Genomic DNA, 13,306 nt, shown 5'->3' on the forward strand with positions numbered 1-13,306 from the left:
GTGAAGCATTGAGAAAAACTCTCCCATATAATACACTAGCACTCAAACATTTCTTTTCATTTACAAGCTGACAATAAAGAGATTTAAAATTATATTGAGAAGAAAGTCAGAAGCTAACTCATTGTCAGGCTACTGATCCTGTACAGAATCTGCAGAATTGAGACATGCTACAAGTTTGAAGTTTTTTGTACAGAAGAAAAATTATTAAGTGAATAACATGTACAGAAGTGTATTTTTGGCACAAATTAAACCTGTGTAGCATAAAATGAAAACTTCTCTATTGGCAGAAGTTTTACTGGTTATGTTTTATTTTTCATTTAAAATATTTTTTCATAGAACCACTTTATGCTCTGTATTTTAACTACATACTTAGATTGATTGTCACTTTCAAAAGGAAAAATTTATTATACTAATATTCATTTTTAGTAATGATTTTTTTTTTTCGCTAGAAAGAAAAAAAACTCTTACAGAAACCTCTTATAAGAAAAAAATTTACTTACCAATTCTGGAATATCTTTAACTTTTAAGGGAACCTGAATTAGTCCCAGATGATTTCTGAAACTAGGCTGCTCCCCATTTTCATAATTTGGGTTTCGAAGATTCATCAGTACCTTAAAAATTGTAGCTCTGTCATTTCTTGCTTGCATTCAGAACTCTTCCCAACATCATCAGCAATACAAACAGTACATTCAGCATAAAATAATTTCCTACAACTTATATATACACAAATGATCAAATTATACCTCAACATTTTCAAAATCAAAAAGTATTGAAATTTTTAAGGAAGCTAACGTAGTCTACTTTGAAAAGTCAGCTCAATAAAAAAGCAGAAAAAATTTAATATACACAATTAAGTGCTGGCTACATAGTAATGTCTTGACTAAAATTTACTTCCTCATTTAAGCTGTACCAACAACATATTTGTGATGGCTACAGTATCCAGGATATTCTTCAGCATTACTTTTCTCTGAAAGAATTTTTATCCATCTTCTTACACAGGCAATCTTACAGAGCTTCAAATAAAAGTGCTACATAACTTGCTACTAAAATAATTCTTTACTAAATAACAATATATCAAAATATCTTCTTTCATTTAAGAAAAAGAAATTACAGAATTGAAAACCTAAAGCAAATGTAATTTAAAGGACAAGGAATCATATGAAGGTAAGTACCTGTGATCTATAAAGGAATTTACAGTCTCTTACATACTGTTAATCCAAGGTATAGGTTTTTATATCATGTTGAACTGTAAAGATTCTTTCTACCATGAATTTCCAGCTCCTATGAAATTCTCTCTGTGCTTCTCACTATTGTAATTATTTTAATACCATATAATCTCACTGTCAGACTTGTTAATTTAAAGAAACAGCAAACTCTGGAAAGAAAACAGCATAAAAGAAAAAGAGAGTGATCACGAGGGTCACTGAATAAAGCTAAAAAAAAGATGGATTTATTTACAGATCCCAGATTAAAATCACACCATGGCTGTTAGTACAATGATGGAAAGCAAAATAAATAAAACATTTTCAACATTATTTTGATTAACTGAACAAAAGGAGTGATATGTAGTAAGTACTGTTTTACTATGATATTCTCTGCTTGAGTCATAGAAAATGATGAATAATAGTGACATTTAAGGCTTTAAAGATTCCACAGTCACCAATCTTTTAATGGTCCAGCTTGATTACATACAAAAGCCTTGAAATTCCACATAGTCCTGCTTCATGTTTGATTTTTTAAAACCTTCCTACATGACCTACAATTACAACTGCATACAAGTCTGCAACCTACTATCAAACAGTCTATTAGCTTCACATATTGTGATTTATGAGCTTAATATATTGGAATTGAAAATTACAAAATCACTTGAGAACTGCTCTCCAAGGAAAAAAAGTTGGGCCCAGACTATGCTTTAGAGAAGTTTATCACAGGTTCAATTTAAAACTGCAGTTAAAAAGTAAAAAGGACAATAGTATTTTGTTTTGTAAACCAAACATGGATTCATAAAAACCATGCCAAATTTCACTTCTACAAATAACAACTAGTATGAAATACACTTAGCAATTATTTTTCCCACTTAATATAAAAGACTATAATGGATACAAGCCAATAGCTGAGTATTGTTTCATAGAGGCTTACCTCAAGAAAATCTTTAGGTGCATAAACAGGCCGGAAAAGACTTAGATCTGAAATAAGATTTCAATGACACTATGTTAAAACCGTAAGATCAAAAACACATGTGCCATATTTATAACACAGTCTAGCAATTTAAATAACAGATTAGAGCAAAGATCAAAATAACATCCTCACAAATATGTGGCAACAACTACCACATATTCTGTCATGATTATGCTAGTGATAATTGCCTTATTTTTTTAAAGCTCAGCTAAATGAAGAGAAGGGTGTTCTTCAAGGTCCCTTCCAGACCAAACCATTCTATGATTCTGTGAAGAGAACAGTAGTCACAGGAACCTTTTACTTAATCCTCCTAAGTGTTTAGACTGAATCACTCTTAGACTTAGGAAAGATATGATCTTCAAAAGCAAGGTGTTTTTTAACAGCTTAGATTACTGAATTACACACACTGCTGTTAAATGAAAACTGGGGAGCAGTACTAAAAAATCCATGAAAAGTGTTTGCCATCAGAGAGGTGGCAGTGTGATACAAACCAGCACCTCTGCAAAATCCTTTTTAAGGAACTTGGCTATGAACTAGCATGAGAGTTAGCCTTGCTTTCCCCAAGTATAATATCACTGATTATTCTGTGAAAGAGTTATTTTTTCTTTTGTCAAGAAAACACCTGAGCTTAATTATCCACAGTTCTGAACATTTTCTGTTAGCCTGACTTTACAATAAGAGGAGCTGTCTTCTAGTTGAATAAATCTCTGAAGCACTGGAATATGGAATAAGACACAATAACCTCTCAGTAATGATTCAATGTTAGTACAGTAACTTGAAACAAAATAACAAGGAAATACGTATTTATTTAGGCATAATGGCACATTACCAATGAAAGGAAGATCAAAATCTATTTTCCTTGAAGAGATTAGATTAACCTTTGACTAGTAAGTAAGATGTGCATCCTTCCTTTCTATGTACAAAAATTTAATGCATGTAAATTTAGTTGACCTTACCTGGCTCATCAGTTCCCATTTCATTCCATTTATTAAGCAATTCTTTTTGTTCATTTGCAGGCCTCTGAAATACACAAAAAAGTGTATCTTCTTTTTTTTTAGCAGAATGAATAAAAACGTGCTTATTTCAAATATGTATTCATTCCAACTATACATTAATACAATATTTTACAAAATAGCAATACAAACTTATTTGCTAACAAATTATCCCTAGCCTAAAGGTACATTACAAAGGGAAAGGCCAAGCTCAGTTCCTGGAAGGAAAGAAGCCCATTAAATAGTTTCAGGTGCTTAGCAATGAATTGAGGATATTTAGTACTCAATTTTGTGTTACTGAAGATTTACTGCCCATTCCATAGAGGTGTTGGACTCTATCAAATTCCTGTCCCTGGCAGCCATGAAAACCAAATACAGCAGCATCCTTTAGCTCATGATGAAGCACAGAGGTTCTGCCACCTATCACAGAGGTCAAACAGGGGAATGAATAAAACATGCTAAAGTTACTCCCTAATTCCATGATCTTTAAAATTAAAGCCTCTATATTAATTAAAAAAAAAACAAAACAAAACAAAAACCAACAACAACAACAAAAAACCAAACACCAGACCAGAACAAATGACAAACAAAATCAGCAATGTACCAGTATCTCTCTCTCCTCATGTACCAGTTCAACTACAGCCTTCTGTGCACACAAAGCACATTGGTGTCACACACAGGCTGCACAAATTATACAGATGAGTCTGCACAAAATACTCTGTTAAGAACAATGTACACAGTAATTAGCTTTCCAACATGCTGCTCCCTCAAGAGGATAACTACTGCAACAGCAAAGAGGAAAATCTACCTAGAGCATTCATCTTCTCCCAAGCTGAGCTGACACATTCATTGCCACCATCTCTGAAAATTATTCTGCATTACAATTATTTAGATACTGAACCTGCAGCTCTTGATAATCATGTCTAAGACGAAAATTACATTACAATTGTGCAAGACGAAGCTTAATTTCAGAGATGTCAGTTTGAAAACAGAAAATTAACAATACATTACCTTCTGTGCTAGTGGGATATTGAGTTCTGTGCACATGCTGTTCAGACTTTTCAGAATTCGCTTCTCCCAGCTTCCCTAAAATACACACAAAAGATAAATTATAAGGAATTTCTTTTTCCTGAAAATTGAATTTACTATGCAATAACAAGCAGTTTTGTAAAGTCAGATATATATAAAAGGATAGCAAGTCACTGACTGACATCTGCAAACATATGAAGGGAATATTTATATGCTTCTTTACATGGAAACCATAGATCAATTCTTTACAACACATAAAAGAACCAGAAAATTTAGTTGTTCATATTTCATATCTTTAAAAAATTATGTATTTCACAATTACTGATTCTTATATATGTTTAATGATCAATCTTCTTTATAGATCAACATTTAACAAATTTTTCAAACAATTATTAGAGGTCAATCAACTGTGCATAGCAAATACCTTCTCCACTTTGGGGCCTGAAGAGACTGGTAGTCTTTCTCCACAAAAAGTATCTCAGATGTTGTCAGAAATTAAGGAAAGTTAGAAATCTGGTATTCTGTAATGCCAGATTTCTAACTTTTAGATTGTAAAAAAATAGTTCTTCTAGCACAATGCTCAGGAAATAGTTGTCTAATCAGAGAAAACAGAGGTAGACAATACCTCAGTGGCCAGTGGACAGCCTAAAAAGCAACCAGATTCTTCTGACAATTGCATTAGGCTTCAATAGTGCCTACTCCATGGTTAACTCTCTGAAGTTAATGCCAATTAGTAATGACTTCCTTGTCAATGGACTTGGTACTTTGTTTCCATGATTACAGCACCACTGGTGGGTTTTATACTTAATTTAGTTTTCTGTGGATGACAAGCCAGATCTCAATCACATGAATGCAAAGACTCCTCTTAATTTCATTTAGTTCCATTTATTGCTTGTAATTTGCTCTAGTCACAAATTTTACAACAGTTAGCTACTGTTTAACCATGCTCCTCAAAGTTCTGTCCAAAAGAGGCTGCAGTTTATTAGACAGGAAGTAAATTAAGGGAAGGGCAACTAAAAAAAAATTAAAATCTTGTCTATAGTTGTTTCATATCAGCTTTCACTTACAAGATCATTTACAAGGTATGAGATCCTCTCCTACCTTTTTCCATCAAAAACTCGCTATCTTTCACCAGAAATTTTTCCTCACGATCAAGTCATCCCTTCACCTTCTTTTGTATAAGCAAAACAGATCTGAGTTTTGAATGTATGTTTTCCAAAGTGCATACTCTGTAAAATATATATTCTTTTATATATTCTGTAATATATACTCTTTTATCATACTCTGTAAAATATTTTTTCTTAACTGTATTATCATATTTATATTCCTTTCAAATGCTGCAGTTACACAATACCATGTCACAAACTGGTTCATCTCTCACAAAGTAGTAATATCGAGCATTTACTATTTTGCTAAGAAGTGAGGTTTTGTTGCTAGAGAAATAAGGAGTGAGAGAGCATGAAGATTACTAGGCCATATAGGATAAGAAAATGAAAATAGAGAATACACAGCTAGTAGTAGCAGAAAGAAAGTTCAAGTCTTTTTTGGTAAAAGTGTGGTCTAGATCGGATGGCCCGGCCTCCTGTCCAGCCAAATCCTAAGCATCCAATGTTGTCTCTCTAAGGAAATTATTCCAATGGCTGATTGTTCCCTATGCAAAAAATTTTCCTTTTCTGTCCAACTAGAATATCCCCAGGAGTAACTTGTACCTATTACTTCTCATCTTTTCCATGAGAAAGTGACTCCTTTTACAAGTGACTCTTGTAAAAAGAGTCTCCATTTTCTCTGTAGCCACCCTTTATATACTGGAACGAGGTCTCCCCTAAGCCTCCAGTTCTCAAGGCTGAACAAACCCAGCTCTCTCAGCCTTTCCTCACATGTCAGGCTGCCCAGTTCTTTGAACACCTCTGTGGCTTATTCTCTGGACCCTCTCCAGTCTGTCCACATCCTTTATTGTACAGAGGGACCCAACCTGAACACAATACTCCAGATGTGACCTGACTAGTGTTAAGTAGAGTGGGACAATGACTTCTTTATCCCTGCTGGTGATGCCCACATTGATGCAGCCCAGCATCCTGTTGCCTTTCCTTGATGCACCAGCACACTGTCCACTCATATGCAGCTTGCTGTCCACCAGGTCCTTCAGGTTCATTTCCTTCAGGCTGCTCCCCAGCCAGGTGGATCCAAGACTGTGCTGCACTCCTGGATTATGTTTTCCCACATGCCAGACTTTACATTTGTGTTTTTACATCATAAGTCTCTTGTTAGCCCACTCTTCCAGCATATCCAAGCTTTTTCTGCACAGTGACTCTCCCTTCTAACATGGCCACTTCTCCACTTGGTTTGGTACCACCGGCACCATCACTTCATGATACCATCAAAATTAAGGGAGGACAGGTGGAAGGGGCATAGGGAGGGGAGTAGCAGAGATATGCTTAAAGATATGAAAGCTACAAAAGAAGAAGAGACAGATGAAGCTTTGCAAGACCAAGAACCATCTAATTCCAAAGAGCAATGGAGGTCAACACACTTGGTGTGACTTACAACTGCCACACCAGACATTAATCCACTCACTGCACTGGGGATGCAACATGTTGGTAATAAATCACTTATACTCAGTCATAAACTGTGACATAATTCATCTTTCAAGACCCAGTAAAAGATATTCAAATAAATGCAAAAAAGAAAAAACCAAAGTGAGGGTTATGCAGTCTTTCCAAGCAAGATACCATGCCCTCTTTCCAGGACAGCAGGTACCTGAAGTGAGCAGAAACAGAATGCACTGTTCTTGACTGAAATAAAAGGCAGAGGGAGAGGTCATAAAGTCATTTTATTGATGGGAACAATACATTTAACAAGATGATTCCTCTAGTCTTACAAAGAAATTCAACACTAAGAAAACACGCTATTAGGATTGCTATGGTTGCAATTATGCACTAAAATAGCTGAAACTGAGAAAGGTAGCACTGCAACTTGGAAACAATTTCCTAACATCACAGAATGCTGTCTAACACCTAAAGACCATGCCTGAAGGGAGGGAGAAAGATTATTAACAAGGGCATGTAGCAAAAGGACAAGGGGGAATGGATTTAAACTGAAAGGGTAGGTTTACATGAGATAGGAGGAAGAAATTCTTTACTGTGAGGGTGGTGAGACATTGAACAGGTGCCCAGAGAAGCTGTGGATACCCCATGCCTGAAAGTGTTCAAGGACACTGAACACTTGTATGGGGCTCTGAGCAACCTGATCTCGTGGGAAGTATCCTTGCAAGGGAAGGTTGAAACCAGATCTTTAAGGTCCCTTCCAATCCCAGCCATTCTATCATCCTATGACTTACAGCATTACTACTCATTGCTGTTAATGCTCTATCCTTCTCTAGAAACCTGGTTTTCTTTTGGGGCAGGAAAAGAAAGCAATCTAAAAACTTCAGTCTGCCATCTATGAGAAAACAGAACCAATGTGAGGAGAAAAATGGTTAATTATGAACATTTTAATACCTACTCTAGAAAAAAATATTAATATTGCTTTAATCACTGACTCAAAGTCATTCCAGTAACTATCAGAGATGGTTTACTGGGAGTAGTACCCTTATTTCCAGAATTCTGAAGTAGAGCAAAATTTGTTAAGATAGAAAAGGATAAATAAATTGTCAACAAACTTATAACAAAGGAAACAGCACCTTAAATGGTGACTGTATCTAATAAAAATAGAATATGACAAATACGAACAACATTTTTATATGTGGACAAATTTTGATGATAGCACAAAAGTATTTTTTTCCAACTGCTGTGATGCTAGATGAAAATAAAAATAAAAACAATCTACCTACAAATAAAAACCCGAAGTCTTTACTGTCAAAACATTAATTAGATTTTCAATACCTATAAAAGTAAATTGTTTTCACTTTTATCTCTCTCCCAAAAGGTATTAGCAACCTGTACACTTGTATTTTAGCTATTTCCAAATATTTTAAACAAACAATCATTGAAATACTGGCTTTGTAAGCTTTTCACATTGTTTATTTAATCAAAAAGAGTTACAAAACAAAACCTAGTTGTGATTCAATTGCTCTGATGATGCTTGTTTTCTTACAGGCCCATTATCTACAGTGATAAATGTATGTCATCTTGAAAATCGAACACTTGCACGTATCTCAGTGGTTTTAGAAAAGATAATGTTAGTTCTCTAACTGTGTGTTTATTATTATTTCACAACTACCCTAATTTACCAGTATTTCTCTATGAAAAGAGTTCACTAGTCTTTATCAAAGAGCTGTATTTCCAGAAAGGGTTTGAAAGGGCATATACTAGTTTGGCTGGGATAGAGTCAACTTCCTTCACAGTAGTTGGTATGGTGCTTTCTTTTGGATTTGTGACCAAAAGGGTGTTGATAAAACACAAATGTTTTAGCTATTGCTGAGAAATTCAAGGTCTTCTCTGATGCTTCCCCAATTGCAAGGAGGCTGGGAGTGCACAAGAATTTGGGAGGAGACAGAGCTAGGACAGCTATGATCAATGGGATATCCCAGTGTGCAATGGGATATTCCAGACCATACAACATCATGTTCCAAATAAAGAAGCTGGGACAAAAGTTGCCTGATGATGGAGAGTAATGAATGTATTCCTATTTTGCTTTGTTGACACGTGTAGCTTTTGCTTTGCCAATTTATCTGTCTTTGTAACACCATTTCTCACTTTTGCCCTTTTCATTCTCTCCTGCTTCTCTGGGGGAAAGTGAGTGAGTGGCTGAGCTGCCTTCCAGCTCAGCCCACCTCAGGGTTAACCCACCTGGAGGACATGGATGACTAATACTCTTTGAAATAGGGAATCAAATTTTGAAACCAGCAAAGACAGGACTTCTCCTGCTCAGTTTTAAACTACTGGAATAACAGGCCTTTCTACATACAGCTAAAACCACTGCAAGTATTACATACACTTTTGTAAAGTAATAACCCATGAAACTGCTTCAGACAAACATGCATATAGATATATCTCTCTGGTTTTTGCATTAATAAACTAGTAAGAGTGATTTTTTCAGGCTGCAAATTGTGGCATTACATTTCAAACCACACAAGAAAAATTGACTAAAGCAATCTTTAGCCCCAAATCCTAAAGACTGAAATGCAAGACAGAGAGATAAGACTTAGGGGAATAAACAACATTGTAAAGGTAACACAATTTGTTGAGTATTTTGTAAAAGAATACTGCAATGTACTTCTAGGCACAGAAGCAGAGTTAAACACACCTTTATCCCTACCTCAGATGTTTTTGTCAGACCATATTCTTGAAACTTGTTGTTTTGTTGGTTTTTTTTTTTTTTTACATTTTGATGTGGATTTTTTTTATTTATTTCAAATGGTATGTATTGGCAAAAAAATAAACAAGCTAAAGTATTTTTCCCTGACACCAAAAATCCTTGTTTAATCTTTACAGTCCAGTCTTTCTTATTCTCTTTCAATATGCCTTAAGCTCCTTAGCTCTATATTTTTCATCTTCCTTTCACATTTTTAAGTACTAAATATATCCCTTCTTTCTGAAGATCTCACTATCTCTGCAGCCTGTTATCTTTCATCATGAAACTGCTTGTGTCCCTTCAAAAAAAACGTTTTTGTAACCCTAAGGAAATGACCTATAGCTACCCCTTTTTTCCTTCTCAATGAAACCAAATTCTCTTCTTTGACATATTCACATCATCTCTATTCTACATTTTTCACCTACCTGCCACTATATCCTACTTCCTTCGTGGCTGGAGAATTACTTGAGCATTTTCTGTATTTATGTAAAATATCACACATACAATATTACTATTAACTTTGATGCAATTACAAATCTATGCTTTTCCTAAGGTATAAAACCTAGAAACACAATAACATTCTACAGAGTAAATATCAAATAGTCTAATTAAAGCTCTGATATGAATGGTAAAATTGATAACCACCAACCTGGGCTTTCCTCATATAGGCTAAAGGTTCTTTAATATGTTCAGGTGGTGCTGCAGGATGACAGGGCGAAGGAAACCTTAAGAAGAACATACGGTTAACTTGAAATATTCTGATGTTTTATTTTGCTTAATTAATCCCATATTTCTAAACCTAAATATAACTTCTATATATAGAGAGCACTAGCAAAAACACAAGTGTGTGTTGATCAAAACTGAGTATTATTTTTAAGTATTTTTTCCTCATCCATTCTATGGATACGAATAAGATAATAATATGCAAGAATTAGTAATATTTCAACATGAGTTCTTCTTGTATTAAAAATAATGTTCCCTTATAATTTCACATACTTACAAAATAAAGTAAAATAATGACATTAACAAATCAGGTATTTTAAAAGTGAATTCTCTTCACATAATGTCATCTTTATGACATCTTTATCTTTTATGTAACTTTCCCTCTCCAAGTCATCACAATTTTTAAGAGACAATATTTTTTTTGAGGTTCTCCTTTTAAAAATCAGTAGTGAACATGTACATGTCCAAAGTAATTAGAAGTTTAAGTGAGGTATTGACTTAAGCAAAGCTGAATATCCACTCATAAAAATTAAAAACTAAACCAAATCACCAATTTATCTTTCAGTAGCATAGGTTATTTCCAATGAGTTTTTGTCAAACATTACATCCAGCTTAATTTTAAGTGTCTCAAATGTCTTTCAGGAAACAAAATTTTCACATAGCTTCTCCAATAGTTAGCCTGAATTTTCATTTGTTTTAATGCATTCAGTCAGTTTCTATCATATGTTTTTGGGAAACCCTCCCCAAATTTCTTCCCATTTTTAACAGAGAAGATCATTCCTGTACTGGCTGCAAATTTGTTATGAACTATTCTGTTCCAATGTGTAAAATAGAATCAATATCAACAGATTTCAGAAATGCTGTTTCTTGCTTTCCACAATGCTCATGAAACCATGGTGTTCACAGTTAATTTCAATTTTCAAGGGCAAATTTCATTATTTTGCTGCTTATTTCCGTGCATTAGCCCTAGAGACAGGTAAATATTTTTTCCCTGGAAAGATACAATGAAGATGAATCCTTGCTAACAGACAGAAGCAGAATTAAGTCCCTCATACTACTAAATATACATTGGGCTAAACTGGTAACTCTAACAAGCTTACTTACATTAGCACAAACAGATTTGCATACACATTTCTTATTTTATAGTTGCATTCATGGCTATATCTGTTATGAAATTCACCTTTCCATTGTGCCAGAATGGAAAGAAAAATTATGTTTCCCAGAAGTCTAACCCAAAGTTTGCTGAACAATAATAAAAAGGAAACTTGGCTGATTTGACTGCATTTATAACCATATCCCAAGCATGATGAGCACTGACCTGAGAAACCTAGAGATCCAGTATCTTAAAGATTTTAAAAAATAATTAATACAAAAAATACGTGCAATGCTGTGACCAATACCTCAATTACAACTCATTTGCAGCAACTACCTCATTTACATAATTATATTATGACCCATGGTACCTTTGGAAGTAAAGCCAAAAGGAAAATACTAAAGTAACTACAAAATGTAATGATATTTATTTCATTTATTCTTTAAAATGCACTTGGTTGCAGTATATTCACTAGGATGAAAAAGAAATAATGGCACTTTAAAAACAGAAACTAAGCAGGTACCCTTGCTATGACAGATATTGCAGATTACAGTAACACACCATACACCTCTATAAACAAATGGATCAAAAGTAAATCATGTGAGCAGAACTCATTAAGTGAAAATACTTAATAAACTCACACATTGAGTTCACTATAAACAGCATTCTGAAGTTTCTTTTCCCAACCTGTTAAAAAAAAAAAGCAACGAGAAGACAACTTTAGGAATTAATACTAATGGAACCTCAATCAGAGGTTGCTTTGCAGTCACTGGAGTTTTATGTCTGGTCTCAGTTCATGTCTACCTACCAGAGAGACAAGAGGAGACAAAGAAACCTTAATCTAATTAAGACAGGAAAACTGCAAGTTGAAACCTCTATAGAGACCTAATATCCTTTACTTCCATCTGCTGTTCAAATAATTACAATATAGTTTTGGTCAAAAATCTTACATTCTATTTCTTAAAGCCATCATTTTATAAAACCAACAATTAATATTAATAGAGACAGTGTTCCTGATGATTATAAATCTGAGATAATTTATCATAAAATCCTCACATTATAGTAACACAGCCTACAACTTTCAATGCAAATTGGAAATTTAACTAAAGGTAAAATTTTCAAGAGTATCTCCATGGAAGTTAATTTCCATTTTCAGAAGTGACTGAACTCTCAACTCACTCAGAGCTTTAAAAAATATCTCCAGTATCTTATAAAATGATAAAAGCACTTTGCATAGTACGTTTTTCAAAATGCAGATGGAATCCAACAACACTTTCCCTTTTAGATTTTCTTTATCTGATTTAACAATCTGGAATCATTTAATGTCTGCTTCTGGCTACTGTCAGTGACAAGACACCAAGCTCCACAAAGCACTGTTTTCATCACTTATATCACATATGTTCCTACATACATCTATCCTATTCACAAATATATCAATGAAGTATTACAAACCTGATGTCTTCAGAAAATCCTTAATATCCTCTTTTAGAGATTCCAGCTTAATTTCTGGTTTGTGTAGGCTAACCTAATATGAAAAATAAATAAATAAGCATCAAGAACTAAAGAAAAATTACATTATTCAAGTTATAAAGTAAGTAACAAACATGCTTAGGGTTACACCCAAAGCAAACTCCTTCCTTGAGCAATAGTAGTCAAAAATATCAGTTAACTTTTCTCTCACTCAATGTCTTCACCTTTTTCAACAATGCTAAAAGGTGTTATGTGGGGAAGAAGAGAGAAAAAGGAGTAGAATATGCAATGAACACATATAAACATACATGGTTAATAATCTGAGCAAATACCCCCCCATACTTAGCCCAAATGCTAGACTATACACATTAAGGAATTGGTCATAAGGCACACATGGAAAAAACTAGAAGCCAATCCCTGTATTTCACCTGAAGAATTAAAACTGAAAACATTCCATAATTTTTCACTTAACCTCCCACAGTTCACCTCTTTCAGGTAAGAAATGCCATTTTCAAACCAAAAAACTGAG

The 13,306-nt window shown here is 34.2% G+C and overlaps 1 protein-coding gene across 1 annotated transcript in view; it reads right to left on the reverse strand.

Annotated features, from left to right (window-relative positions):
- The window catches only part of TBC1D19 (TBC1 domain family member 19), a 48,920-nt gene that overhangs the window by 26,062 nt on the left and 9,552 nt on the right, over window positions 1-13,306 (reverse strand). The window contains exons 2-8 of the mRNA XM_036382198.2: window positions 12,760-12,832; window positions 11,949-11,994; window positions 10,141-10,216; window positions 4,182-4,256; window positions 3,135-3,198; window positions 2,140-2,186; window positions 501-611 (exon numbers count right to left, since the gene is read on the reverse strand). Of these exons, the coding sequence (XP_036238091.1) occupies window positions 501-611; window positions 2,140-2,186; window positions 3,135-3,198; window positions 4,182-4,256; window positions 10,141-10,216; window positions 11,949-11,994; window positions 12,760-12,832 (492 nt within the window). The remainder of the gene's footprint in view (window positions 1-500; window positions 612-2,139; window positions 2,187-3,134; window positions 3,199-4,181; window positions 4,257-10,140; window positions 10,217-11,948; window positions 11,995-12,759; window positions 12,833-13,306) is intronic.

This window comes from Molothrus ater, chromosome 4 (assembly GCF_012460135.2).
Source record: "Molothrus ater isolate BHLD 08-10-18 breed brown headed cowbird chromosome 4, BPBGC_Mater_1.1, whole genome shotgun sequence".
Classification (NCBI taxonomy): domain Eukaryota; kingdom Metazoa; phylum Chordata; class Aves; order Passeriformes; family Icteridae; genus Molothrus; species Molothrus ater.